The following is a 27523-nucleotide window of genomic DNA, read 5'->3' as shown; positions in this document are numbered from 1 at the left end:
CATTAGGGTGTTTGCTTTGAAAGTAACTGATGGCATTGTAGAGCTCACACATTAGCTGGAGTGGGGGGGGGGATATACACAGCTACCAACACAATTGTAGTGAACTCCCTCGCTATATAAAACTGTCTGCACTTCACAGAATAAACTCAACCACTGATGAACAATGGGACGCTTCCACCTAAGTGTCTGGACATCAGTTCTTATTTACGTAAATACAAATACTGCCACTGCGAGTCTTGCCTGAGATTGCTGTCAGCCTGAATCACGTTGAATCCTTCCAGCTGGATGGCCGCACCTGGGATGGATTCATGAAGCCATGATTCTGTGAGGATGAGTGCACAGATGTTTTTCTCTCGCTGGTTTAGTCTCAGGCACATGTAGTCTGGATTATTTTCAAGTGAGCGGAGATTTGCCAGTAAGAAAGAGCGGTGAGCCGGGCTGAAGGGATTCCAGTGTGTTGTTCCCTTTTTGTTTCCATGTGCACCTCTTCTTACAGCATCACTCAGAGGTCTGAAGCAGGCCATTGTGTACACAATAAGCCCAAGCTGCAGAGCTCCTCTGTAGTCCAACAGTTCACTAGCGTGGTGGAATTGCTGTGCTCAGAATATTTAATAGCCAACAGTGTTTTACGATCTTAACAAAGACGTACAGGTCATGGACAAACTATTACACCCAGAGACGAAGTGGTCGCTGCATCTGAACATGCTGCCATCTTGGATCTTAAAACCCATCTACCCCAAAATGTCTGCTTGGGAGACGTTGCTGACGCAGAATGACTACCTTGTGTCTTGTTGCTATGCTCACTCTTGCTGTGGTGTACGAATAGATGATCTGAAGGTTAAATATCACATCTGCCACACCCTCGCCTTTTAGTTTGGTTGTCCTATGGCTAGTTTAATTCTTTCTACACCTTTTTTATTTCAATTTAGTTCATTCAACTCAATGTCATTGATCATTAGCACTTGTTCTTTTTATTTGTTTAATCACGCACTGGGTTATATGTCTACAAAGTAATCAAGCTTTTATTTGAGAACTGGTCTTTTACTAAAAATATTACTTTATTTAACAAAATGTCTTTTCTCTGTAATGATTTTTTTGTGGAAAACTTGTGGAAATCTAAAACTTGCTCTGTTCTTGTGACACACTAATGCAGAAGACAAAAAAAACACCTAAAACACAATTCATATAAAAAAACTAGGGTGCCCAAGACTTTTTCCGCAGTACTCTGTATCAGTTTACTATCACAATTTTTATTCTGTGGAAGAACCACATGCACAACAGAACCAGAACAACATACAGTATATATGCAGTTCAAATGGCAGGCATGAGATGCTTTACATTCTGCAAATCACAGTGATTTAAAGGGGTTAGGTATGACACAATTTAGTGCAAAAGATGTTTGCCTAAACTAGTTTTTTAAAAAAACATGTATGTATTTTATTTATACCCAGTTATTAAAGAGGATTTCTAAAATAACTGATCACAATTCTGGAAAAAAGGAGAGAAATTTTTTAGCAACACTTACCTGACTGAACTGTGGAGTCTCTTCCACTCGCTGCACATGTCTTGCCGTTGCCTCCTTCTGCAGGTTGATCTTTCTCCTCGGAACCATCAACAGGACAGTTGCAGATATTGTTTTCCCCATCTGTGAATTGCTCAACCTCACTTCCTGCACTGAGCTTTATATTACTTATCATACTGGCAACCTCTTTACAACCAACTTCATTACACTCAAGTGTGCTTTTTCCATTTGATTCAATGATGGACTCCACTGGCAGTACGTTATTGATGTTTTCACAATCAGCACTGTCAAGAAATTCTTCTGAATCATGTGTGTTTGTACAGGATGAATCCTTGCCACAGTCAGAATCTTTGGTCAGGTCTACAGACCATCCTTGAGCTCTCCAGTAATTAAACTGTTCATAATATAACCAATATTGTTCAGTGTAAAACTCTTGCCATTCATCTTTCATATTGGAACAGTTCCATGGTGCAGGTGTGTCTTCTATCCAATCAGGATGTTTTCCCAGCCAATTTTCCCAAACGATACCTTCACCATACAGTCTCCAATACATTTCCCAGTCTGTTTTGGATTCCAGCTCCGAGTCTGTTGCTCCCGCACATGATTTATTCAGGTCATTACATTCTATTTCAAAATTGTTTTGGTTTTCAATCAGTTCCAAGTTAGTGATGTCAGAAACTTGATTCAAAATATTGTCTGGCAGTTCCTTACAAACTTCAATATTTTTGCGATTCACCTTTTTCTTTTTGAATCTTTTCTTTGAAACATTGCAGGTCTTGGAAAATAAAAGGTTACAAATTGTGCATTTGTGACAATATGAACGAATATAAATCTGTAACTTAATATTGTATACTTCATGTATAAAGTTACTAGGAAGTAAATTCTTTTTTATTATAGAGCTATTCTCTTGCCTGTGTTTGAAATGGTAGATAAGGTTCTGCCAAAACTGATTATACTTCCAGAGAACCCAATTTGATTATTGTGTTCAGTTACTTAAAAGTAATCTCTTTTGCAAAAATTTCGTAAACTACAGGTTTGAGGACAACAGGTTATACAAGTTTGCCTGATAAATAATGTATCAAATAACTGGAAATGTTTGCTACCAAATAAAATTCCTAAATCTGCCTGCAAGCTTTCACCATAATTTTAACACTTGAGGTTGAAAACCAAAATAATAAATGTACTTCAAAACTAAAATTTTGTTATCACTTGCAAACATTTTCATACAAACCTATGACATGAATAAAAGCAGTTTTCCTTACCATTGGTTGCCAGTGATTTGATGAACTACCGAAGTGCAAGGGCAGCCCCATATTTGCCATCAATTCTGATTCACTATCCAATTCATTTTCTTCTTGCACCTCTGAGGCATTAACATTGGATTCATCATCAATATTTGACTCTTCTTCACACTTTTCCACAAAATCTAAAGACATCAATTAACAGATTATTTATTACATATTATTCCAAAATACTGAAACAGCGCAATAATAAAAGCATAATTAGTCTCTATTCAGTGTTCCAAAGTTTGTATGTTTATTTTCAGCTTTGCAAATACCAGAGGCTCAAAGTCAGTTGCTGAGAATTAGCATTTTAGATGTTCAAAAAAAAAACAACCAATTAACGTAAACAAAAATCACAGTATATTTAATTAACTTTGTATTATAAGGACTGCTGATATTAATCAATTTTATAAAACATCTGGTGCTTTGCAGATATCACATAAGGAAGAATGACTAAAAATCTTTCCACCTTATACCTTACTGTCACAAGTCAATTAATGGGTCAAAAGTATGCAAAATAAGCACACTAGGACTGTGTTTAGAAGAAAAATCCAATAGAAAGATGTGTTGAGCTGGAGATCATGCAAGTGGACAATACACAAGTAATTTCGGACATATGGGAAATTTTCAGCTGAGTATTATTGGGTATATATCCAGCCTGAGCAGCTGAAGCAACAGTCAAGAGTATCATTGGGTGGCTAAAGCAATTAAAAAAAAAATCATGCAGATTCATTGAAGTGATGCCTGCATAAAATGATTAAAATAAAGGAAGATTGAAAAAAAAACTTCGTTTTTAAAACATTTCAAATAAGTCAATGACAGCTATCTGTCCAGTTTTGCAAATATTTAAAATTCCACCTTTTGGATTATACCTCCTCAGGGTTGGGACCAATAGTTACAGATAATAACAGTGTCATTCCAGGAGTGTCAAACTACCTGCCCGCGAGCCACATCTGGTCTGCGAAGGGGTCCAATCTGGCCCGCAGGATGATTTGGGGAAAAAAACAAGTACATTCACGACCATTTATTATGTATCTGTACGGCAGCCGCTCTCTCTCCCACCGCTGTCTGTGCCGCCTGCTGCGCGGACAGTTTACTGTGTGTACTTAGAAAACAATAGGCAGCAGTTAACCACCCGCTGTGCATAAGCACCTACCACCCTGCACTGGAGACCACTAGGGCCCCACTCGCGTTGTCAGACACAGTATAAACACACAGAGTACTCAGGTAAGTAACACCTGTAGCAAGGCTGAGATTGCTTGCTGCTGTGGTTCAAAATGCTTTCCAAGAAAAGAAAAGTTGACATTGGAGGTCGGATATTCAACGATAATTGGAAAGATCATTTTTTTCTTCTGTGAGGTCAACGGCAAACCTGTGTGTCTGATATGCTCGCAACAAGTGGCTGTGGCAAAGGGATACAATATCAAATGACACTATGAGACGTCACACGGAGAAAAATATGACAAGTACGCAGGATGACTCAGAATGCAAAAGGTAAACGAGCTTGAAGCAGCTCTCAAAAAACAGCAATCAGTGTTCACCAAAAGTCGACAGACTCATGATGGAGCTGTCAAGGCCAGCTATATTATTGCCAACAAAATAGCTGCTGCATCGAAGCCATACTCAGAGGGGGAATTCATCAAAGCATGCATGCTGACAGCAGCTGAGCTGGTGTGCCCTGAGAAAAGACAGGCTTTTGGCAATATCAGCTTGTCAAGAAATACTGTGGCAGAGAGAATTGGGGACCTTGCAGGAGATTTGAACAGTCAACTAAAAGATAAAGTGAAGTCATTTATTGCCTTCCCTGTTGCAATTGATGAGAGCACCTACGTGACTGATGTAGCTCAATTGGGAATATTTATTCGTGGTGTTGATGCATCTTTGACCGTCACCGAGGAGTTTGTGGAGATGGTGCCCATGAAAAAACACCACCATGGTGAACGACATTTTCTCTAGCCTCGTTGAGGCCTTGGAGACTGGGGGTTGACTAGAGTCACACTGTCAGCGTGGCAACAGATGGCGCACCATCCACGGTCGGGAAAAAGGCAGGTGTTGTTGCGAAACTCAGAGAGAAAGTTCTGACAGAGAATCCAGAGCAGGAAATCCGGAATTTTCATTGTATTGTACACCAAGAGGCGTTATGTAGCAGGAGCCTGAAAATGGACAATGTCATGGATGTAGTGATCAAAACGGTTAATTTTATTAGAGCCAAGGGACTCAACCATCGGCAATTTGACACTCTTTTGTCTGAAAGTAATATTGGACACGGCCGACCCTACCACACTGAAGTCCACTGGTTGAGCAGAGGGGTTGTGCTCAAACGTTTTTCTCAATTACGTGTGGACATTGGACTATTCATGAACGAGAAATGGCAGAGTTGGATGACCCAGACCGGCTTCATTATCTTACATTTTTACAGTGCACTTAAATGTGCTTAATGTTAACATGCAAGGCCGCAACAAACTTGTTATGGAATACTCCGACAGCATTCGTGCCTTTCAAATTAAATTAGGCCTGTGGGAGATGCAACTATCCTGGAGCAACCCAGCTCATTTCCCCGCTTTGCAGTCTGTGCGTACCACTCATGGGAATAATGACAACATGGACAGGAACAAGGACAAAATATCACGGCTGAAAAGTGAATTTCAGAATCGTTTCCAAGTCTTCACTCAGGTTGAGAAGGAATTCTCACTATTTTGCTCGCCGTTTGCCATCAATGCAGCATCAAATGTGCTGGAGGAACTCCAAATGGAACTAACTGAAATTCAGTGTAGCCATAGCTAATGAACTGGCCTCAACAGTTTGCTGTGGCAGAGAATTCCACAGATTCACCACTCTCTGTGTGAAGAAGTTTTTCCTAACCTCGGTCCTAAAAGGCTTCCCCTCTATCCTCAAACTGTGACCCCTCGTTCTAGACCTCCCCAACATCGGGAACAATCTTCCTGCATCTAGCCTGTCCAATCCCTTTAGGATCTTATACGTTTCAATCAGATCCCCCCTCAATCTTCTAAATTCCAACGAGTACAAGCCCAGTTCATCCAGTCTTTCTTCATATGAAAGACCTGCCATCCCAGGAATCAATCTGGTGAACCTTCTTTGTACTCCCTCTATGGCAAAGATGTCTTTCCTCAGATTAGGGGACCAAAACTGCACACAATACTCCAGGTGTGGTCTCACCAAGGCCTTGTACAACTGCAGTAGTACCTCCCTGCTCCTGTACTCGAATCCTCTCGCTATAAATGCCAGCATACCGTTCGCCTTTTTCACCGCCTGCTGTACCTGCATGCCCACTTTCAATGACTGGTGTATAATGACACCCAGGTCTCGTTGCACCTCCCCTTTTCCTAATCGGCCACCATTCAGATAATAATCTGTTTTCCTATTTTTGCCACCAAAGTGGATAACTTCACATTTATCCACATTAAATTGCATCTGCCATGAGTTTGCCCACTCACCCAACCTATCCAAGTCACCCTGCATCCTCTTAGCATCCTCCTCACTGCTAACACTGCCACCCAGCTTCGTGTCATCCGCAAACTTGGAGATGCTGCATTTAATTCCCTCATCCAAGTCATTAATATATATTGTAAACAACTGGGGTCCCAGCACTGAGCCTTGCGGTACCCCACTAGTCACCGCCTGCCATTCTGAAAATGTGCTGGAGGAACTCCAAATGGAACTAACTGAAATTCAGTGTAGCTCGGCTTTGAAATATAAATTTGAGACTGCAGGTCTAGACTCATTCTATCAATACCTGGGACTGATGTACCCCAAGATGGCAGACTTTTACTCAAAGATCCTTTGCGTGTTTGGGACAACACATCTCTGTGAGCAGGCGTTCTCTATAATGAACATTAACAAATCCAAACTGCACTCGCAGCTGACACACAGACATCTAAATGACATTATGAAAATCACAACTGCCCAGAAGCTGGTCCCTGATGTTGACTGGCTGGTTAAAGCCAAGAGATGTCAAGTGTCTGGAAGCAGCAAGTGAAAAATGAATACCACTGTTCGATGCACTGCGACATGTAAGCAAAATGCATTATGAAATATTGAGTGTCACAATATTGTGATTCATTCATTTTCTGACTATTCTATTATTGCAAATATGATCACTTCAATAAAAATTAGAGGCTAACTGTGTTCATTGTCTGAGTTTGATTGCTGGAAGCAGGCTACTAAAAAATAGGTGCAGTTGTGTAGCCTACATTTACAATTTGTTTCGTTAGGTCTACATTTGTGTCTGCTAATGTCCGATTTCAAATGGTTTATTAATGGAAAGGGTGTGACTCCCAAAACAATATTAGCCAAAATAGCATCATTTTTTCTTTCTCTCATCACAACTTTCTTGTAGCCTACGACTGTAAGTTAATACCAATCATAAAAATAATGCTTGCTAGGCAATCTTCTTCATAAGAAACAAAATTCGTAAAGTTAAACACTTTGTAGTTATAGCAGAGACTGAGACACATGAGAGCAGATTGAAAAAATGAAGGCAATGAGAGCTGTGGGAGCACGCGCGCATGCGTTTGCGTGTGCACAACGGATCTGGCCCGCATGAAGTCGCATTTTGCCCAATCCGGCCTGTGACCTAAAACGAGTTTGACACCCCTGGCTTAACCAATAGGTAAAAACCCTTAAAGGATAATTAAATATTATTTAAGAAACCATAGAAGTCAGTGTATAGCAAGACCAACAAGGGGCAGTTTTAAACTTTGGGTCAAATAATGTCAGGTAGGATTAATTGAGTCTTAAGTATACTTAATCACAATTAAGTATGCTTAACATGGACATGAATAAAAACTGACAAGAAATTAGCAACTGGCTCGAAACGTCAACTATACTTTTTCCATAGATGCTGCCAGCACTAAGTTCCTCCAGCACTTAGCATGTGTTGCGTGGATTTCCAGCATCTGCAGTCTCTCTTGTTAGCAATTGGGACTATTTTTATAGATTTCATAACATCTGATGAAAGAAAAATCAGCCCTGCTAGAGTTGGAAACACTCACAGGTAGAATGATAAAAATTTAGAGGAAATATATTCACTGAAAAAAAAATGGTAGGACTGCCCAAAAGGGGCAATTGAATGGATTGTCCTCCTCTCTGTATAATGAGGACTTTGCAGGTTCACAATATGTAGCACCTCCCTTTTATTAAGGGGAAAAAAGTCTAAATTTGGATACTCTCTTTTTCTTTTTTTCCTTAAAAAAGGTTTGACGTCAGTACTTCCAGTAACTCTCAAAAGCATTTTGTGACAGAGCTGTTAGTATTTGATGCCAACTTCCTTGTTTCAAATGGTGAGAGAAAGAGAAAAAAGGTGGTTATAAATGTGGTCCCAAATTCATAAAGCCACTTGTACAGACCTATTGTCTATAACAATTTAAAGACAGTTGGGGAAATCGTTTCTGCACTCCTTTCAGTTTAATAACATCTTTCCTATAGCAAGGTAACCAAATTGAAGACGTGTGTCCCCTCCAGCATCCTGTACACCTGCACCATGACCTCCCAACTTAATACTCAATGCCCGACTAATGTAGGCTAGCATGTCAAATGCCTTCTTTACCATTTGCCAACTTGTGAATCCACTGTTTGTGAACCTTGTGCTTATTCTGGAATACCCTTCTTATCTACAACACTCCCCTTCAGCCCTGCCGTATACTGTGCAAGCCCTATCTGGATTTAGCTTTTCAAAATGCAACACCCTTAAACTAAGTTAAACTCAATTTGCCATTTCTTGGCCCACTTACTCAGTTGATCAAGATCCCACTGTAATTTTTGATAATCTTCTTCATTTTCCACAATCCCATCGATTTGAGTGTTATCTGCAAACTTACTAATCATGCCTTGTATATTCCTATCAAAATTACTTCTATAGATGACACCCAACAATGGGCCCAGCACGACCCCCAAGTCATGGGACTCTAGTCTGAGAAACAACCATCTACCATCACCCTTTGCTTTATGCAATCAAGCCAACTGTGTATTCGATTAGCCAAACACTCACTGGATTCTCTGCAACCCAAATTAAAACAATGAAAATTGAATATCAGGTGAAGATACAATTTCACTAAAAGAAAGCAAATGACCCATATCATATTGTTAATCATAATAGTTAAAAACTGGTAGTTAACAGCCAGATTTGTATAGCATGGAAGTAGGCTCTTCAGCTCATCTGATCCATACCAACTCAGATGTCTACTGGAGCTTGTCCCACATCTACATTTGACTCATATCCCCAAATCCTTTCCTATCCATAAATATGTCCAAACATCTTTTAAATATTACAATTGGACCGACCTTTACAACTTCCTTTGGCAGCTCATTCCATTTACTCACCAAACTCTGTGTGGAAAAACTTGTCCCTCAGCTTCTATTTAAATTGTCCCTTTCTCATCTTCAACATTCACAACACGCTTTCTTGCCACCATTCAGGGCCCCAAACAGTACTTCCAAGTGAGGCAACACTTCACTTGTGAGTCTGTTGGGGTCATCTATTGCATCCGGTGCTCCCGGTGCGGCCTCCTCTACATCGGTGAAACCCGACGCAGATTGGGGGACCGCTTCGTCGAGCACCTCCGCTCCATTCGCCACAACAGACAGGATCTCCCGGTTGCCACCCACTTCAACCCTGCTTCCCATTCCCATTCAGGTATGTCCATACATGGCCCCCTCTACTGCCATGATGAGGCTAACAGAATTCTCCAACTTCTGGTAATTCCCTCCCCCTCCTTTCCCCTATCCCTATGTAACTCTGCCCCCTCCCCCAGCTGCCTACCACCTCCCTCTTGGTCTCGCCTCCTTCTACTACCCATTGTGTTTTCCCCTATTCCTTCTTCACCTTTCCTGCCTATCACCTCCCTGCCTCCCTTCCCCCACCCCTTTATCTTTCCCCTTACTGGTTTTTCACCTGGAACCTACCAGCCCTCTCCTTCCCACCCTCCCCCCAACTTCCTTATAGGGCCTCTGCCCCTTCCCTCTACAGTCCTGACGAAGGGTTCCAGCCCGAAACGTCAACCGATCTTTTCCACGGATGCTGCCCGACCTGCTGAGTTCCTCCAGCATGTTGTGAGTGTTGCTTTGACCCCAGCATCTGCAGATTAGTGTTCACCTTCAACATACACCTTCAGTTTTCAACTCCTTTACTGACTAAAAGCATCCCTCATGATTTTATAAACCTGAATAAGGATCTCAAACCTGAAACATTTGAGTTTCTTTTTCCAAAGAATGTGGCAGCATTTTCTGTTTCTATGCCTGATAAGTTTGTTTAACATCATGCTAACAAAAAGAACATTCCAGAAGTCCTAAAAAGTAACTTGAAAAAGGCACCAAAACAAAAACACTACTGGGAAAAAAAACTAGAGAAATTGCAAGCAATTTTTATTCTTAAATCAAATATTTAATGATTTACCTCCATTATCTTCATTGGTATGAAATGTTCCTTTTAATCCCATTCGATAAAGCTCTCGATCACTGAAAGAAATTCAAGACAAGCTAAATGCAGGCATATGTCAAAGCAAGTTTATGGCATGTTCTAATTCTAATCTCATTGTTATTGTCTGCAAGCACATTTCTGATTGTTTTTGTGGGGGTGGACTGTCAGCAACTTCAGCATTTCCATCCAAGACCTCGTGCAAGTCCTGAAATTGCTGTCAGTTGTCAGTCACCGGAAAGCCCGTTGTACTCAATATAGACCTCCTGGAATTCAATGGTAGGACAATTTTCTGTGCCTGTATCCTGAATTCTCCATTTAAACAAGGGGACACAGGTATTGCCCAACCCATTTATTTCAATGGAGCTGATCCAACATCAATAAAATTAAAGAACTGATTGTTGACTTCAGGAAGCAGGAGGGCAAACATGTGCCAGTTTACAGGGTGGGGAGGGTTGGTGGTGGAGAGAGTCAGCACCTTTAAATTCCTGGGAATTAATATTTCAAATGACCTGCCCTGGGCCAAGTACATAGATGCCATCACTGGGAAGGTCTGCCAGTGTTGCTTACTTATTTTTGAAGCTTAAGGAAGGTTTAGCACGTCACAAGCATCATGACCTGGTACAGCATGCTCGAACGAGTATGAACACAAAAAACATCAGGAATACACGATGGGCACATCCTTCCCCACCACTGGTTTTTTTCACCTATATGAGGTACTGCCTTAAGAAGCCAAAATCTATCAAAGATCTGCACCATCTGGGCAAGAGTACCTTTTCACAGCTACCACTGCACGGAAGGCAAAGAAGCCTGAAGTCCGACAGCACCAAGTTCAAGAACATCTAATTCATTTCAAAGGTCGGGCTATTGAACAAATCTGCACCACCCTGATTTTACCTGTATATAGGAACACTACGACCACTTTGTAGTACAAGGGACTTTTTTTCCCGGCATCAGTAGAACAAAATTTACCAAATGGTGGCAAACAAAACTTGAATAGTCAAAACTAAGGTGATCACATAATGTACATGATTGAAACAGTCACTCTGAAATTTAAAGATTTGTAGAGACATAGGGCAAACAAAGGCAAATAGAACTAACTCAGGTAGTTAACTTGATTGGCATCGATGAGTTGAAGCAAATGGGCTGTTTCTGTGTTGTATAACTATGATAATGAATTTTTTTAGAACTCTTCATACCTAGATTTGGGGTGAAGATACACCTGTACCAAAAGAAGTGTAAGACACTCCTTCCCTCTGCTTGCCTGCAGGTCATCCTTGGGCAAGGTGTAGCACCTGCCTAGCCCCTGCCCCCATCAAGGTCATGTGAGAGCACATGGTGGATGTTCATAGGAGCAGCTGGGGGACATCACAAGCCCTGGTTATGTGACCACTGACACCAGGCAGACAAACTCTTAAGGGTATTAATAATGGCCGCAGTCACCCGTCTTGTAAAGACACTGCCCAGAAGGTGGCAATGGCAAACCACTTCTGTAGAAAAATTTGCCAAGAACAATCGTGGTCATGGAAAGACCATGATCGCCCACATCATAAGACAAGGCACATACCTAGATGAACTGTATAAATCCAGAAGTTAACTCTTTAATAAGGCATTTTTAAAAAACCCAGATGGAGGACTGGTTAGAAATACCAAATCAGATCTTGTGATACATGTATCTTAATGATCAATGCCTATAGCAGTCTCAAGTGTTCTTGCACAATGAAGCAATGGCCTAATGGGGGGGGGGGTAGATTATGATGAAAAAATTTAGAAACATGGACGAGCATAGATTAAAGGGATCCATTTACAGAACGCACTAAAAGCTAGAAGACAGCCTTTAAACAAAAGAATATATTTATAGAATTATGGTTTTCCCTAAGTGAGGCTAGACTACTTGAAAATTAGTTCTACAAATCATGCTTATCTCAGCAAGCAGTCTGTATATATGGAAAACTGTAACATTTCTGCACCATTCCTAAGGTCCAATAAAAGCAGAAATGGCTGAAAATTCTTATTTTAATTTGCTTTGTAGATAGTATTAACAATCTTGCAGAAAAATACATATTATCAAGCTTTCTTGGGAATTTACCCCACTGATTTGAATTCTTTCAGCACCAGAGGCAAACAATTTTTCAATAATTGGGCAAAGGTTGGAGCTCAACATCATACAACTCTGATGAGAAAAGATTAGTTCTCTGAAAATACTAACGTTTTGCTGCGTGATGACATTTAAAATGTGCAATTTTAATACTCCAATTGTTGAATCAAGGGGTAGGTTGGGTTCAGCCCCACATTTACATCCAGCAAGATTCTGACATTAATGGGGATTCTACGTCACGGCAAAAAGGATAGGGAGGCATGTCATCCACTGATACAACTCACCGAGCTAAAATACAAACTCTGAGAAGGTCACCAGTAGAAAAAACATGTCATTCATTGTTAAATGTCGGAGAAATTTTGAGGAGATCAGAAAGGCAGAGTGTTTTGACCAAATAACTCAGGTAAGAAGATACTGAACTATGTTCCAGAAACTTTTTTTTTAATTGGAATGCGAGACACTGAAAACTCCGGGCTCTGAATAATCTTTTGGCGATCGAATGCAATCGTTTCATTTACCTCAAGTTTGAACCTCATTTAAATCGATAAAATTGTAATTTTTGACACCTAAACAATCGTTTTTCTTCCACTCACCGAAAAATATAACACCCAAAACATTTATTCGGATCACTTCTACCGTCAGAACCCACCACAACACGGTTAGTAATCGCGAGCCACACACCAACACCACCGACTTACTGCACAAAGGCCCTACTGCAAAAACAGCGGATCTGCCCTGCCTCAGCGCTGAAGCCTTCCAAGAAGAGGAAGATCTCCGCCACAGTGCTCCAGTTATCGCACATGGTGCATCGCATCTCAACAACACCCTGACTACGCCTCCGGTTTGTTCACCTCGCACAGCCCACACCCGCTTCCTGACAGTCAGCACCAACTTCCGGTGCATCGGAGCGGTCCGTGCAGTCCCCGTCTGGTTCCTCCCTCACAGCCTACTTCCGGTGAGTGAGGTCAGTGCGCTCGCCTCACACCCCCTCCCAGCTGAAGGATTTTTTTCCACCGGAAGCGTTCTGCCGCCGGAGTTCCCCGATAAAGTGGAGAGTGGCGGTTAGCGCCTGGCAGTGGAGGCAGCAGCCACGCAGAATTTGGGCTTTGAGGTAAGGGACGGGTCTCGGAAGGGACTGACTTCTGCTGTGGCAAACGTGATGCTCCTTGAATGGAAATTCATAGATTTGGAATGGTGGAAGAACTCATAGGAGGCACGGTGTCAAGCAGAGTGGGAGGGCTGGGTAAATGGTTCAGAGGGCAACAGGTTTTTCAGAGCATTTTCTTAAAAAAAATGAGAATAACTTAATCTTTAATTATTCCGCCTCCAAGCTGGAGAGGGGAAAGGTAGATCAGGTAGTTACTTGAACAAGCTAAATATTCGCTGCAAAATAGAAGCACGATCTATCTAATAGTCGTCATCTCAGTTACTCAGAACGGTCAAAATAGTCAGTGCATTTGTTTCTAGAGGCTGTTCGCAGGTGTGTGTGTCGTACTTCTATCCGTCTAGTGCAAAGCTTGCATCAAGGAGTGTTTATGTTTTAAAAATATATTGCAATTAAATGCCAAAATGTGCTTAATTTCCTTTATGTATAACAAATAGTTTGCAAAAATTGGTAAATTTTGTATTTTCTGGTACGTAAACAAAATACTTTGCACTTACATAGTTTCTCGGTGCCAAGTACAATGACTTCTAAACCTATGCCTAGAATAAATAACTGCATATTTATCAAAAATAGATATTCTTGAGGTGGGTGATTCCTGTTTTTGAAACTTGAGGTATATTAGTTTCTACTGAAGTAAGAAATGTACGGTATCTTTCATGAACATTCCATTGTTAGCAAACACGTTTCAAATTTCTTGGTAACACCCACAAAATGCTGGAGGAACTCAGCACGTCAGGTAGCATCTGTGGAGAGGAATAAGCAGTCAATATGACTGCTTTAATCAAGACTGGAAAGGAAGAGGGCAGAAGCTATAAGAAGGTGGCAAAGGGTTATTTGGTGTGATGCTTGCTAGATTAAGACCTCTGGACTTGTATTTTGTATCAATTCATTCAAATTTCCTTGCATTTGTCTAGTTTGGAAGAGCAGAACCTGAAAGACTAATACTCATGGAAAGAAAGTTGGACTCGTCTGCATTGTTAAACTTGGATAAAGATGTATTTGGTAACCTGTGATCTTTTACTATTTGCATCTGTTGTGACTGCCTAAAATTGAGCCACATGAAAGCTAACTGGAAATTATAAAAGTCTACTCATAGAACACCTTCAGAGGAGGGAGAGTCCAAGAAGATTCAACAGAATCTCACTCTCAGACAATTTATAATCTGTCAACATAAGGATAATAATAAATAATTAAAGTTCAAAGAGAATTTATTATCGAAGTATGTATATGTCACCATATACAGTACTACCCTAAGATTCTTCTTCTTTTAGGGCTCACAGTAGAATAAAGAAATACAGTTGAATCAATGAAAAGCTAAATGCAAAGACTGACAAACAACCAATATTCAAAGGACGACAATCTGTGCAAATACAAAATAATAATAAGTAACCTCCTGCCTATTATGCCACTGGTGTTTAGGGCAGCAATGAAGGTCCTCCATCTCTGACAGTGCTCAAGGATTCCTTCATCATGTCAGTAGCTCAGTTTTCACTACTGTCAGTCATGCAGGTCCTGGGTGGAGACTCAGGAATACTGTCATTTACAGATTGATGGTAACAATGAGAAGAGGGCTTGTCCTGGATGGTGGAGATCCTTAATAATGGACAGCACCTTTTTGAGGCACCGTTCCTTGAAGATGTCCTTGGGTACTACAAAAGCTAGTATCCATGATGGAGCTGACTAATTTTGCTGCTACTCTCCAGTTTACTTCAATCCTGTGCAGTACCAATCTTCACAGCCCTCCCACCCCCATGCCAAACGGTGATGCAGCCAGTCAGAATGTTCTCCATGATACATCTTTAGAAATTTCCAAGTCCTGTCCTGAACTGTACATTAAGTGGCCGGGATATGCCTTTAACAATGTGCCAAAACCAGGAAGTTAAATTGTATCTAGCTCTTATTTTCTGAAGATTGTTTTTTATTCTAATTAACTATAATAATGCTATTCACCACTGTTCACCCTTCAAACAATGATCCCGAAAAGCATTAGATGAATTGGTGGCACCATAATATAAATATATGTTAACATTGCATTTAAATCTTGTATATTTGACCTTCAGCAACAACAAAAAAATGCCATAACACCACTCCACTCCGTGTGATAAATTAGCTCAGAACTAGAAATACACAGCTGTAATAACATTACAGCATTTGAAAGTGTTGACGCTAATGAAAAATTAAGAGTGGAAATTGTTGCAGTCTTTAGATAATCAAGAGGGGGGTGATTGGTTTATACTACAAAGAATAGTTACATTCAAGGCCAGTTTTGAAGGGAATTGGACAGTTTCTAGATTAGATGAGTAGGCTTGATCAGACAAATAACTTGTTGCTGTGCTGCAGCATTCTGTGATTATTGAAGTGACAATTTGTTAACATTTACATGCTTTTTCTTAAGAGTGCCTTGCAAAAATTTTGAAGTTTTAAGAAGAAAAATGCATTGCAATCAACCCATTAGACCCAGTTTTTGTTGGCTTCACTATAAACAACATACTGATTCTATATCTAACTATATTAAAAGAAAAATTAAATTTCTGTACTAGTGGCCAATAGTTGATATTAGGTGATGTATAAATCTGGGATTCTGCATTAGTGATTTTAATTTTATGCTGATTAGGTTTTAGGTCATATTAGGTTTTCACTAGCATCCAAATGTAATCTACTAAAATGGTATCAAAACTAAAGCTGCAAAGTTATTGGCAATGTTTTCCTTATCCTCTGTTTCATCACCCACCTCCAGCTACTGTGGAAACCAAATTTCATGCTTGCTGTACGTTACGAATAAAGCTAAGCCACTCTGCTTCCATATTCCATCGACTGCATCTGGGACAATAAGAGTATTCCTTTCATTTGTCCTTTTGGTCTCATCCTGGCTAAGTTTTAGTCACTCCTCCTACCTCGATCTTCAGTGATTATTAGTCATGATTTCCTCTTGTAGATCCTATCACTTGATACATTTCATGATACGTTGCTCTTTGGAATCTCACATCTCACAGTTATTCTCTTGTTTTTCTTTCAAATTTAAAAGAAATTTTGTCGGTGACCTATTTTCAGCTCCATTATGGTGTTCACTTTTTCCACCCCCATGTGTTTGAAACAGCAGCTCGCAGGAGGAAGATGCAATTTATTATTATATTTCTGTTTAGCATATCTAGTTTGAGATGTCACCTTTCTGTCATAATACATTCATTCTTGTTTGCATTGGACCTTAATATTTTCGCAATCATAGTATGCTCAGTCGAGTTGGTTGGCTGTGAAGAATTTTCATCATTGGTTAATACCGCTTTCTTTTATGAAAAGGCATGTATAATGTGTTCAGAAACGTGCATGTGATATACTGCACAAAAGTATTGGAGTTATTTTTTCCAAAGTTTCTCTGTGGACTAGAAGTCATTGCAATATTAAAGCAACTATTCTTAATTCAGCACCACTCACTTATTTTTAACTAAGTAAAATAATACCAAAGTGATAGTGAAATAGGCCCAGTCATTTCTCTAGAGGTGCTGTAAAATTCTGATATTAATAAGAAAGGGCGACCAAAAATGGCAGATGATATTCAATATAAGGCAAAGTATGCTGGTGCATGCTGGCTAAAGATAACAAAAACTATCTAAAATTGGTCTTGTGGGAGAGCAAGTATCATGGAATTTATCCGTTGTAAAACATCAATTCCGTTGTAAACATCCGTGGTAAACCTGTGAATTCACGTTTATGGGGATTGCAGATTGTAAAAGATTAATAGCAGGTTATGAAAGCAGTATTGATGAATTTGTGGATAATCTGTGTAACACTGACTAGTCCCCATACAGTGGAATTATTTTGAAGCTTTAGAGGGGCTAAATTGGAGGCTTAGTTTTGCTGTCTGGTACGAGAAGAAGCAGATGCAAATATTTTAATGTGTTGTACCTCATAGATTAGTTTAGAACATATCTAAAGATGGATGGGATTACAGCAAAAGTTAAAGCCACTGGTTCTAGAATGAGCTGCATAGTTGGTTTAAAGTAACGCTTTCATGCAAGCCTGCAATTTTTTTGAAGCTGCTAATCAAAACTGTTAACTCAACAGGTCCCATGCAACGACTTACAAAGAATCCTGCACTGAAGCGATAATTGGGGGTTCTGTGCACCACAGGACATTACTGATTGCTTTGACACTTAGTGAAACTACCTCGTTGAACCAGATATCTATGATGCTCACAAATATTTCTGAAAGTTCAATTGCTAAGGCAATCCATAGACTCCTAATGTTAAATACAATAGTACACACTGAAAACATACAAGTTAAGTGAATATTTATAAAACATCATTTTCCTGTTACTTTACCATCGACCTTATTGTTCCTTTCAATTATTGTCTAAACTTTTGTTGTTGCTGTGGAACTGCAAACACTTTCATTCACTCCAGATTCCATTGTTCTCATGTACTAAACTTGTCCCTCCACTTTTCCATGTTCTTTATCCACTAAAAATTTCTAGTTCTCTGTGGATTCTAGTATGGTTATGTTGTGGCAGTCAACTTTGTGGAAGTTTATACAGCGAAAGAGGTAAAAAAACCTGACAATTCTACATATTTCCTTCTGTTTAATATTAAACTGCAGCTTAGCTTTGCAAGGTGTAGTTTGTAAACATTCAATTTTTTTTTCCTTTTCCTATAGTTGGCCAAGACATGTTTTAGACCTGGGAAGGTGCATCATTACCTGCCATAATGATTCCCAAACACAGTTCCTGCACTGATGTTTGATATTTGATATGGCTGCTGCTGATGAATCCTACGTGGAAGGACAAAATGGAAGTTTTGTTTCCTACTTGATTACGATAGTGGAGAAATGGACTGGCTTGGAAATCCTGGAAGGCTCCTTGAATTACCTGGATTATCTCTTGTGGGTCTTCACTCCCCTCGTTATTGTCTTCATCCTCCCACTGTTTATTATACTATTCCTGTACCTTTCGATTCTTTTTCTACATGTATATAAAAGAAAGAGGGAGTTGAAAGAAGCTTATTCAAATAATGTTTGGGATGGTGCAAGGAAGACTTTGGCAACTCTTTGGGATGGACATGCAACTATCTGGCATGGTAGGCAATTTTAATTCTTTAATGTCAGTTTAATATTTCCCTAACCAAAATTGTGTTTGTGGTGGAAAAATTCTATTGGAAAAGACATGATCTTGCATTAAATTTTGGTGAACTTTGTTTCAGAGTTACAGAATGTATAATATAATAGGCCATCTCAAGTTTAGCAAAATGTTTTATATTAATTTGAAATATACAGTTGCAAGAAAAAGTTTGTGTACCCTTTATAATACTTGGTTTTCTGCATTCATCACTCATAAAATGTGGTCTGATCTTCATCTAAGTCACAATAATAGATAAACGCAATCTGTTGAAACTAACCACACGAACAATTGTACTTATTTTTGTCGATATTGAGTACACCATTTAAACAATCACAGTCCTGGTTCAAAGAAGTATGTGAACCTCAGGGGTAGTGCCTTCTACAAAGGCTATTTGGAGTTAGGTGTTCCAGTTAATGAGGTGAGTTGGCGGTGTAGATTGTTGAGGTGCCTTGCCCTATCAGGTTACTGACAGAGCCTGCACTTCTCAGGAAAGATCTGTTCATATGCACTATGCCTTGATCAAAACAACTTTCAGAGGGCCTTAGAATTGTAGAGATGCATGAAGCTGGAAAAGGCTACAGAAGTATTTCTAAAGACCTGAGTGTTCATCAGTCTGCAGTAAGAGAAATAGTCTACAAATGGAGGAAACTCAGTGCTGTTGCTACTCTCCCTAGGAATGGGCATCCTGCAGAGATCACACCAAGAGCACAATATGCAATGCTGAAGGAGATGAAAAAGAACCTAAGAATAACAGCAAAAGACCTGCAGAAAATCTCTAGAACTTGCTAAAGTCTCTGTTCATGTATCCCCTATAAGAAAAACACCGAACAAGAATGGTGTTCGTGGAAGGGCACCATGGAGGAAACCATTGCTCTCCAAAAGACAAAAATTGCTGAACATCTCAAGTTTGCAAAGACCACCTAGATGTTCTACAACACTCCTGGGACAATATTCTGTGGACAGATGAGACAAAAGTTGAACTTCTTGGCAGAAATGCACACCACCATGTTTGGAGGAAAAAGTGCACTGCAGATCAACATCAAAGCCTCATCCCAACTGCAAAACATTATGGGAGGAGCATCATGGTTTGGGGCTGTTTTGCAGCCTCAGGGCCTGGACAGCTTACAATCATTGACAGAACAATGAATTCAAAATTGTATCAAAACATTTTACAGGAGAATGTCAGGGTAGCAGTCTGCCACCTGAATCATTATAGAAATTGGTCTGATAGCAATGGACTGTTCAAGGGCATTTTGTGACATTGTTGAATACAATGAAAAGGAAAAGAATGGATAACTCACCTTTGTGACTGAATATGATTTCAAACCATTTTTATTGATGCAGAAAGGGTGTAAGGGTGCTGAAAAGATCCATGTGTGGAGTGGAATAGATACAAAGCTGTGGGATGATGAGATATTCAGAGATCTCATGTAGAAAGAGGGTGGTGATTAGAGGAAACAGTTAAAAATTAGGAACCATTAAAAATGTTTTCTTGTCGAGAAATCTCAAAGTTGTTAATTAAATTGAAACTGAGTAATGATTAGATTGTGAGAATATATAGTGGATATTGTAGATGTAATGGACATTTTTAGAGTAGGGAGAATAGCTAAGAATCTGCAAGAGAAATGCTTCCTTAGCTAAAATAATTGAGAGAAAAAAAGGAAAAGAAATTGTAGACAGGAATAATTTGCTGTACTATTTCAAAGGAGTTTGGTTTCGTGCAGATGAGCTGCATAAGTTGTCTTAAACACAGGTCAGTTCTGATCATATATGCGACCAATCTTGAAAGTAAGAAAATTTGTGAATTTGTTTGAAACATTCCATGTGAATTTGGGACTGTTAGATTTATAGAGATGATTAGTCAAGAAGAGGAAAAATATTGAATTGACTTTATTACTTACATCCTTCATATACATGAGTAAAAATCTTTACGTTATGTCTCTGCCTAAATGTGCAATGCGCAATTATAGTAATTTATAATAAATATTATGTAGAACAGGACAGTCAATATAACAAAGAAATACAGTTGTGTCAGCATGAATTGTGCAGTCTGATGGCTTGGTGGAAGAAGCTGTCCTGATCCTAGCTTTTATGCTGTGGTACCATTTCCCGGATGGCAGCAACTAGAACAGTTTGTGGTTGGGGTGACTCGGTTCTCCAATGATCCTTCAGGCCCTTCTTGCACACCTGTCTTTGTAAATGTGGGAACAGTGGGAAGTTCACATCTACAGATGCGCTAGGCTGTCCACACCACTCTCTGCAGAGTCCTGCAATTCAGGGAAGTACAGTTCCCATACCAGGCAATGACACAGCCAGTCGGGATGCTCTCAATCATGCCCCTATAGAAAGTTCTTAGAAGTTGGTGGGCCATACCAAACTTCTTCAGCCATCTGAAGTGAAAGAGGTATTGTTGTGCCTTTATCACCACACAGCCGGTATTTACAGACCGCGTGAGATCCTCGGTGATGTTTATGCCGAGGAACTTAAAGCTGTTCACCCTCTCAACCCCAGTTCTATTAATGTCTATAGGGGTTTGCCAGTCTCCATTCCTCCTGTAGTCCACAACTAGCTCTTTTGTTTTTGTGACATTGAGGGAGAGATAAATAACCTGGAGTTCTGCCTGTGCAGTCATATCCTTGTGTTTGACTGGAAAGAAAAATCATTAAAATGCTCGGTTTGGTCTACCGAGGGTTACTGATTAGGCCAATTTTAGCATTCAAAACAGTTCAAAGTCCAAAGTAAATTTATTTTCAGAGTACTAGTATATGTCTATAGATGTACTGTGGAGAGCATTCTAACTAGTTGCTTCACTGTCTGGTATGGAGGGGCGACTGCACAGGATTGGGAAAAGATGTAGAGGGTTGCAAACTCAGTCGATGCCGTCATGGGCACTAGCCTCCCCAGCATCAAGGACATCATCAAAAGGCAATGCCGATTTTTCCTGGTGGTGGCTGATGGAGTAACAGCAATCTACCGTTGCTCCAACTCTAATTATCTTACCATTTCCAACCTGTCTTGAAACTTTTTTAAGTGTGATATTCTTTCACTATGGCTGGAAGGAGTGCCAGAAGTACTAAAAAGGATGCTCTTCCTGCTTCTTTGGATTGTATTATGGATTTGTTGCAAACTCATACACGAGAAGCCTCTGAGAAGTTTCAGCAATTCAGCACTGAATTTAAACAAATAGACGGTAAATTGGATTCTGTTCAACAAACTATTAATGAACGCGATAAATGTATTAAAAATTAGGAAATTTTGTCGGCTCTGGAAACGGAAGTGGATGAATTGCAGAAGTTTTGTGAAAAGCAATTGAAGTCCAACGAAAAGTTAAGACAGAAGATATCGACCTAGAAAATAGAAGTAAAAGGAACAACCTACGGGTTCTGGTTCTCGAAGAATTAATCGAAGGTAATCATCCTGTGGAATTTTTTGCAAGAATTATTTCTGGAGATTTTGACGTCTGTGCCTATGATCGATCGAGTTCACAAATCTCCTACGTTTAGACCTCCTAACGATCAGAGACCAAGATAGTAATAATCTGTTTTCAGGAATTTAAAATAAAGGAACTCTTAATTCGCGAATCTAGTCGAAGAGGCATGATATGGTCGCAAGATTAGAATTGTCGAAGATTATTCGCCTGAAGGTTATGCAGGAACGTGTTAAGTTCAAAGAAGTTATGTCCGAGGTTTTTAATAAGGGTTTCAAGTCTTCCCTTCGTTACCCAGCCTGACTCAGAATCACACTTAAAACTGGTTCTATCGATTGGTTCCACTCGGCTGTTGAAGCACAAAAGTTTTTAAAATACAAAGGCTAGCTGTTTAGTTTCTCTTTACATGAATACACAAGATTAAACTTTTAATTCGCAAATCCCGTCGAAGGGACATGATTGGTTTGTCACGTGATCAGCAACAATGAATATCTCGAGTCAGGATTTATAAACAAATAAACATTTATTAAACCCTGATAAACAATGAAAAAAAAAATGAAAACCCTAACTGGAAGTAAATGGCTATGCGGCCATTCAGTAAACCACTACTCAGTACTATTTCTTAAAGCGATAATGCGAAACCAGTTCTTAAAGTGATAAATTCAAGCACAGTTCTTTCAATGGTAAATTTTAAAGTCCAAGAGATTTATATAGTCAATTAGAAGAGATTTTCATGAAGTAACAAATTCCTTGAAGATACGGCGTCACTGCCACTCCCAGTTGGATCCTGCCTTATCCACAGAATTCATGACAATGGGAATAAAACAGTTTTAAAGGCAATGACCTTCCTCCTCCGTGTAAGAGATCCTGCACAGCCTTTCTGCCACTTTTAGCAGAGGCTATCTCATGCAGATCACCCTTTCTTGAACAAATTCAGTAATGGTCGATCCTTTCCAAACCCGTCGAACGTCTCCTTCAGGGTCCCATCTTCACTTTCCAATGTTACTGAAAAGATACATTAACAAACCTACCAGCCATTGTCAAACTGCTGGCTCAGACTTCTGTACCTTACATTAGAGCATAAATCTCCATTTAAAATCAAAGCTGCGTCATAATGCAAATACGCAGCGGAGCTGAGTATCTCACTGACGATCTAACTGGAAAAAACTAACTGCGTCACCAGGGGTCTTCCCCTTTTTATACCCGTGGTGAATATGTCACCACGTGACCTCACATTGGTGGGAAAATTACATCAGGTGACCTCCAAAAGACCATTACATCATTCTCACAAGAAAGTCACAAGATTCCTTGAGGTATGTAACAGGTTATAGGGCGGGATGTTAAGATTTTTGAAGACTATTCGCTTGAGGTTATGCAGGAACGTGCTAAGTTTAAACAAGCTCTGCTGGAATTTTTTAAATAAGGATTTTAACCCGCCTCTTGACTACCCAGTTTGACTGAGAATCCAATTAAGATGGATCCTTTGAATAGTTTCGTTTGAATGCTGAAGCATAAAGATTTTTTAAATTTGAAGGCTAACTGCTTAGTCTGCTTTTCCATGAAGATATAAGATTAATGCTTAATGTCTTTCTGTATGAATAATTATATCTTTTACTTTGGTAAACCTTTGTAACTAATTTCCTTTCATATTTTTTAATACTGCCTTTTTGATATACGAGAATTGAATCTCTTGTTTGGATATAGTTTAGTCTAGGTTGGAATATAAATAACCTTGAAACTAATTGGAGCGATCACCAGGTTTTTTGGGGTGTTGTCCGTAGTTATAGATGCTGACTTTCTATTGGTCAGTTTGTTTTTCTTTGGGACGTGGGTGAGGGTATGGTTTTTTTTCCCAGAAGCTGTTTTCAAATTTTTAGCCTTGTTGCTTGGTTACCATTTCTCAAAGTTTATGGCTTGGTTTTTAATTTCCATTTTAACCCTTCCTTTAAATAATATTAAAAATGGACCAAACTATTAATTTACTTAGTTTTAACGAAAAAGGGTTAATTCACCCTATTAAACGTAATAAGATTTTTGCTTATATTAAGAAATTTAAGGTCCCCATTTGTTTTTACAAAAACTCACATATGCAAATGTGATAATCTACATTTTTTTAGCTGTTAGAACGGACTTTGTTTTCACTCTCCTTTTCAGGCCAAATCTAGAGGAGTTTCGATTTTTATAGATGTTTTGTTATAGTTTCAGGAAAACTAGATAAATTAATAGTATTTGTCAATGCGTATGCCCCAAATGTAGATGATCCAGGATTCTTCGAGCATTTTTTTTTGTTTTTACCGATCTGAATGTTTATTCTTTGGTGATGGGAGGAGATTTTAACTGTTGGCTAGATCCAATTTTGGACTGATCATCTTCTAGACCAGCATCTCTTAATAAATCAGCTTTGTTTATTCAATCCTTTTTATTGAAGTGTGGTATAGTTGATGTTTGGCGTTTTTTACATCCTTTAGATAGGGAGTATTTGTTTTTTTTCCCCCTATGTTCATCATACATATTCCAGGATTGATTTTTTTTATTGATAGTCAAATGATTTCATCAGTTCATTCCTGTGAATATAAAGAGATTGCTCTTTCAGATCGTGCTCCTATATTTCTATCTTTAAAACTCCCTGGTTTTCCTCAAACCAACAGATTTTGGCGTTTTAATACAACTTTGTTACCTGATAATGAATTTTTTAAATTTCTAGAGAAACATATTATTTTGTTTTTTGAAGAGAATAAAAAGGAAGAGACATCTAATCTTATTGTGTGGGATACTTTCAAAGCCTAGATTGGAAGACAAATTATTTCTTATACTGCAAGTGTTAAGAATAAAGCTAATAAAGAAAGAATTGAATTAGCCAATTAATTGAAACAATTAGATCAAAAATATGCTATAACTCCAGATCCTGTTTTATATAAAAGACATGTTGAAGTTAAAATTAAATATGATTTTCTGTTAACATATCCAATTGAAACTCAACTTCTTAAAGATAAAACTCAGTTTTACATTCATGGAGATAAATCAGGCAAAATATTGGCCAACCAATTAAAAACTTCTGTAGTTAAATGACAAATTAAAGAAATTTTGCAAAACTAATGGCGATAGGACAACTGATTACTCTGAAATAAATGATACCTTTAGAGAATTCTATTCTAAACTTTATAGTTCTGATTCCCCTGAAGATAATACTGTAATGAACAATTTTCTAGATCAATTAAATATCCCTGCACTTTCTGCAGATAATTGCAAACAGATGGATCAACCCATTTCTTACGAGGAAATCGCCGAGGCTGTGCGTTCATTACACTCGGGGAAGGCTCCAGGTCCAGATGAATTTTCTGGAGAATTTTATAAGGCTTTTTCTTCATTAATTAAACCGCAGTTACACTTACTCTTTTCGGATTCTTTCAAATTGGATAGTTTACCTCAATCTTTTTATGAAGCTTCTATTTCGCTTATCCTAAAAAAGAACAAGGACCCAACTGAATGCTCTTCATATAGGCCAATTTCATTACTCAATGTTGATACTAAAATTCTCTCTAAAGTTCTGGCTCGTTGGATTGAAAATATTTTACCTTCTATTATTTCTGATGATCAGACTGGATTTATTAAAAACTGACATTCCAATTTTAATATACTCTGTGTATTAAATGTTATTTACTCTCCTTCTCAGGAGATATCGGAATGTGTGATATCCTTAGATGCTGAGAAGGCCTTCAATCGGGTTGAATGGAATTATTTATTTAAAACCTTAGAAAAATGTAATTTTGGGCCAGACTTTATTCAATGGCTTAAATTACTTTATATATCTCCTGCTCGAGTTCTTATTAATTTCCAAAATTCCAAACCATTTAAACTTCACCGCAGAACTAGACAAGGCTGTCCGTTGAGTCCTTTGCTTTTTGATCTCTCCTCTCGGTTGCCGCTGGCTGTGGGCTCGCCGACGACTGCTGGAGCTGGTTCGCTTGCTGCATGGGCGAGCCACCACGTGACCCCACCCCCCCAGAACCGGCGATAGGAGGTGCAGAGTCCACAGCCTGCACACTCTCAGTTCTTTTAGGTGGCCGGCCTCGACGTCGTGGGGGTGGTACCGCAACTGGGCGTTCAAGGTCTAGATGCACAGGTTTGAGATGGTCAATGGTAAAAGTCTCATCCCGACCACCGATGTCGAGAACTCAGGTCGCTCCATTATGGCATACCACCTTGTAGGGTCCCTCGTATGGTCGCTGCAGGGGTGGTCTGTGCGCGCCTTGGCGAACGAAAACATACTTGCTCTGTTGAAGGTCCCTGGGTGGCTGCATGTTCGAATCATGTCGGGGTCACCAATGTAGTCAAGCAGGGTCGGGTTTGGGCTTAAGAATGGATTTGTTGGATTTTTGAAGCTGGATGAATGTATAAATGTAGTATTATATGAGGGGGGTAAGAAAGGTTAATACTGGAGGAAATTATCTGGGAATAATAATACTAATTTTGTCTATATATATATATAACTTTTTTTGTTGCGGGGGAGCTGGAAGAAGCACTGATCAATTGCTACGTTAATCATGTGTGCAAGCGTGGCTTTTGCCGCGACCCGTAAAATGGAGGGGGGTAGTGTTGTGTATCTTTTCATTCACAACATTAGTGGGGGGGGTATTTTGTTTTTTCTTTTTTTTCTATCTTTTTTTTTCTCTTTTTGCCTGGAAGGTTGGGGGGAGAACACATAGCATCATGGTGAAGTTTAAAGAGATTCCCCAAGGAACTATGAGAGTTGAGAAGATAAGTAATGTTTTAGATTGGAGTAACTTTGTTAAGAATAATGACTAATTTATTAAATTTTTTGAGTTTTAATGTTAATGGGCTTAATGGACCAGTGAAAAGAAAAAGAATCTTAACATATATTAAAAAAATGAAGATAGATTTAGCTTTTTTACAGGAAACACACCTAACAGAAACAGACAATTAAACAAGGAACCCATAAGTCAAAGCAAAAATGGGAAACAGATCTGAATATTAATATTGATGAAATAAATTGGTCAAGACTTTGTCTGGACAGTATGACAAATACAATAAATGTTCGACTTAGATTAGTACAATATAATTTTTACACCAATTATATATTACACCACAAAAAATAAATAGATTAAATTCAAATATATCTGATAAATGTTTTCGGTGTAATCAAGAAATTGGTACTTTTCTACATTCTACTTGGTCTTGTTTTAAAATTCAACCCTTTTGGATAAATTTATGAATCTTATTGGAACAAATCACTGGAATTCAACTTCCACATAACCCTGTATTATTTCTATTAGGTGATATTGAAGGGATAAAACCGAAACTTAAATTGAATAAATATCAGAAAGAATTTATAAAAATTGCATTGGCAGTAGCTAAGAAGACTATAGCAGTTACTTGGAAATCTGATTCGTATTTAAGTATGGATCGTTGGAATAATGAAATGGCTAGTTCTATTCCACTTGAAAAAATTACTTATAATTTAAGAG

The 27523-nt window shown here is 39.0% G+C and overlaps 2 protein-coding genes across 10 annotated transcripts in view; one reads left to right on the top strand and one right to left on the bottom strand.

Annotated features, from left to right (window-relative positions):
- Positions 1-13259, bottom strand: part of tgs1 (trimethylguanosine synthase 1) — a 50453-nt gene extending 37194 nt beyond the window's left edge. For 3 of the 4 annotated variants that reach the window (XM_063063759.1, XM_063063767.1, XM_063063776.1), the window contains exons 1-4: positions 13034-13259; positions 10217-10278; positions 2785-2948; positions 1526-2297 (exon numbers count right to left, since the gene is read on the bottom strand). In XM_063063759.1, the coding sequence (XP_062919829.1) occupies positions 1526-2297; positions 2785-2948; positions 10217-10278; positions 13034-13149 (1114 nt within the window). In that variant the 5' untranslated portion in view covers positions 13150-13259. Of the gene's footprint in view, positions 1-1525; positions 2298-2784; positions 2949-10216; positions 10279-12928 lie in introns of all 4 variants that reach the window. The other variant, XM_063063786.1, reaches the window with a different exon arrangement.
- A 50-nt stretch (positions 13260-13309) lies between these two features.
- tmem68 (transmembrane protein 68) overlaps positions 13310-27523 on the top strand; it is a 58311-nt gene continuing 44097 nt past the window's right edge. For 2 of the 6 annotated variants that reach the window (XM_063063727.1, XM_063063699.1), the window contains exons 1-3: positions 13380-13446; positions 14415-14502; positions 18151-18569. In XM_063063727.1, the coding sequence (XP_062919797.1) occupies positions 18245-18569 (325 nt within the window). In that variant the 5' untranslated portion in view covers positions 13380-13446; positions 14415-14502; positions 18151-18244. Of the gene's footprint in view, positions 13447-14414; positions 14503-17971; positions 18040-18150; positions 18570-27523 lie in introns of all 6 variants that reach the window. The other 4 variants (XM_063063717.1, XM_063063736.1, XM_063063707.1 and 1 more) reach the window with 4 other exon arrangements.

Source organism: Mobula hypostoma, chromosome 1, assembly GCF_963921235.1.
Source record: "Mobula hypostoma chromosome 1, sMobHyp1.1, whole genome shotgun sequence".
NCBI classification, from domain to species: Eukaryota; Metazoa; Chordata; class Chondrichthyes; order Myliobatiformes; family Myliobatidae; genus Mobula; species Mobula hypostoma.
Note: the sequence above shows the minus strand (reverse complement) of the source record. Positions and strands in the feature narration are given on the sequence as shown.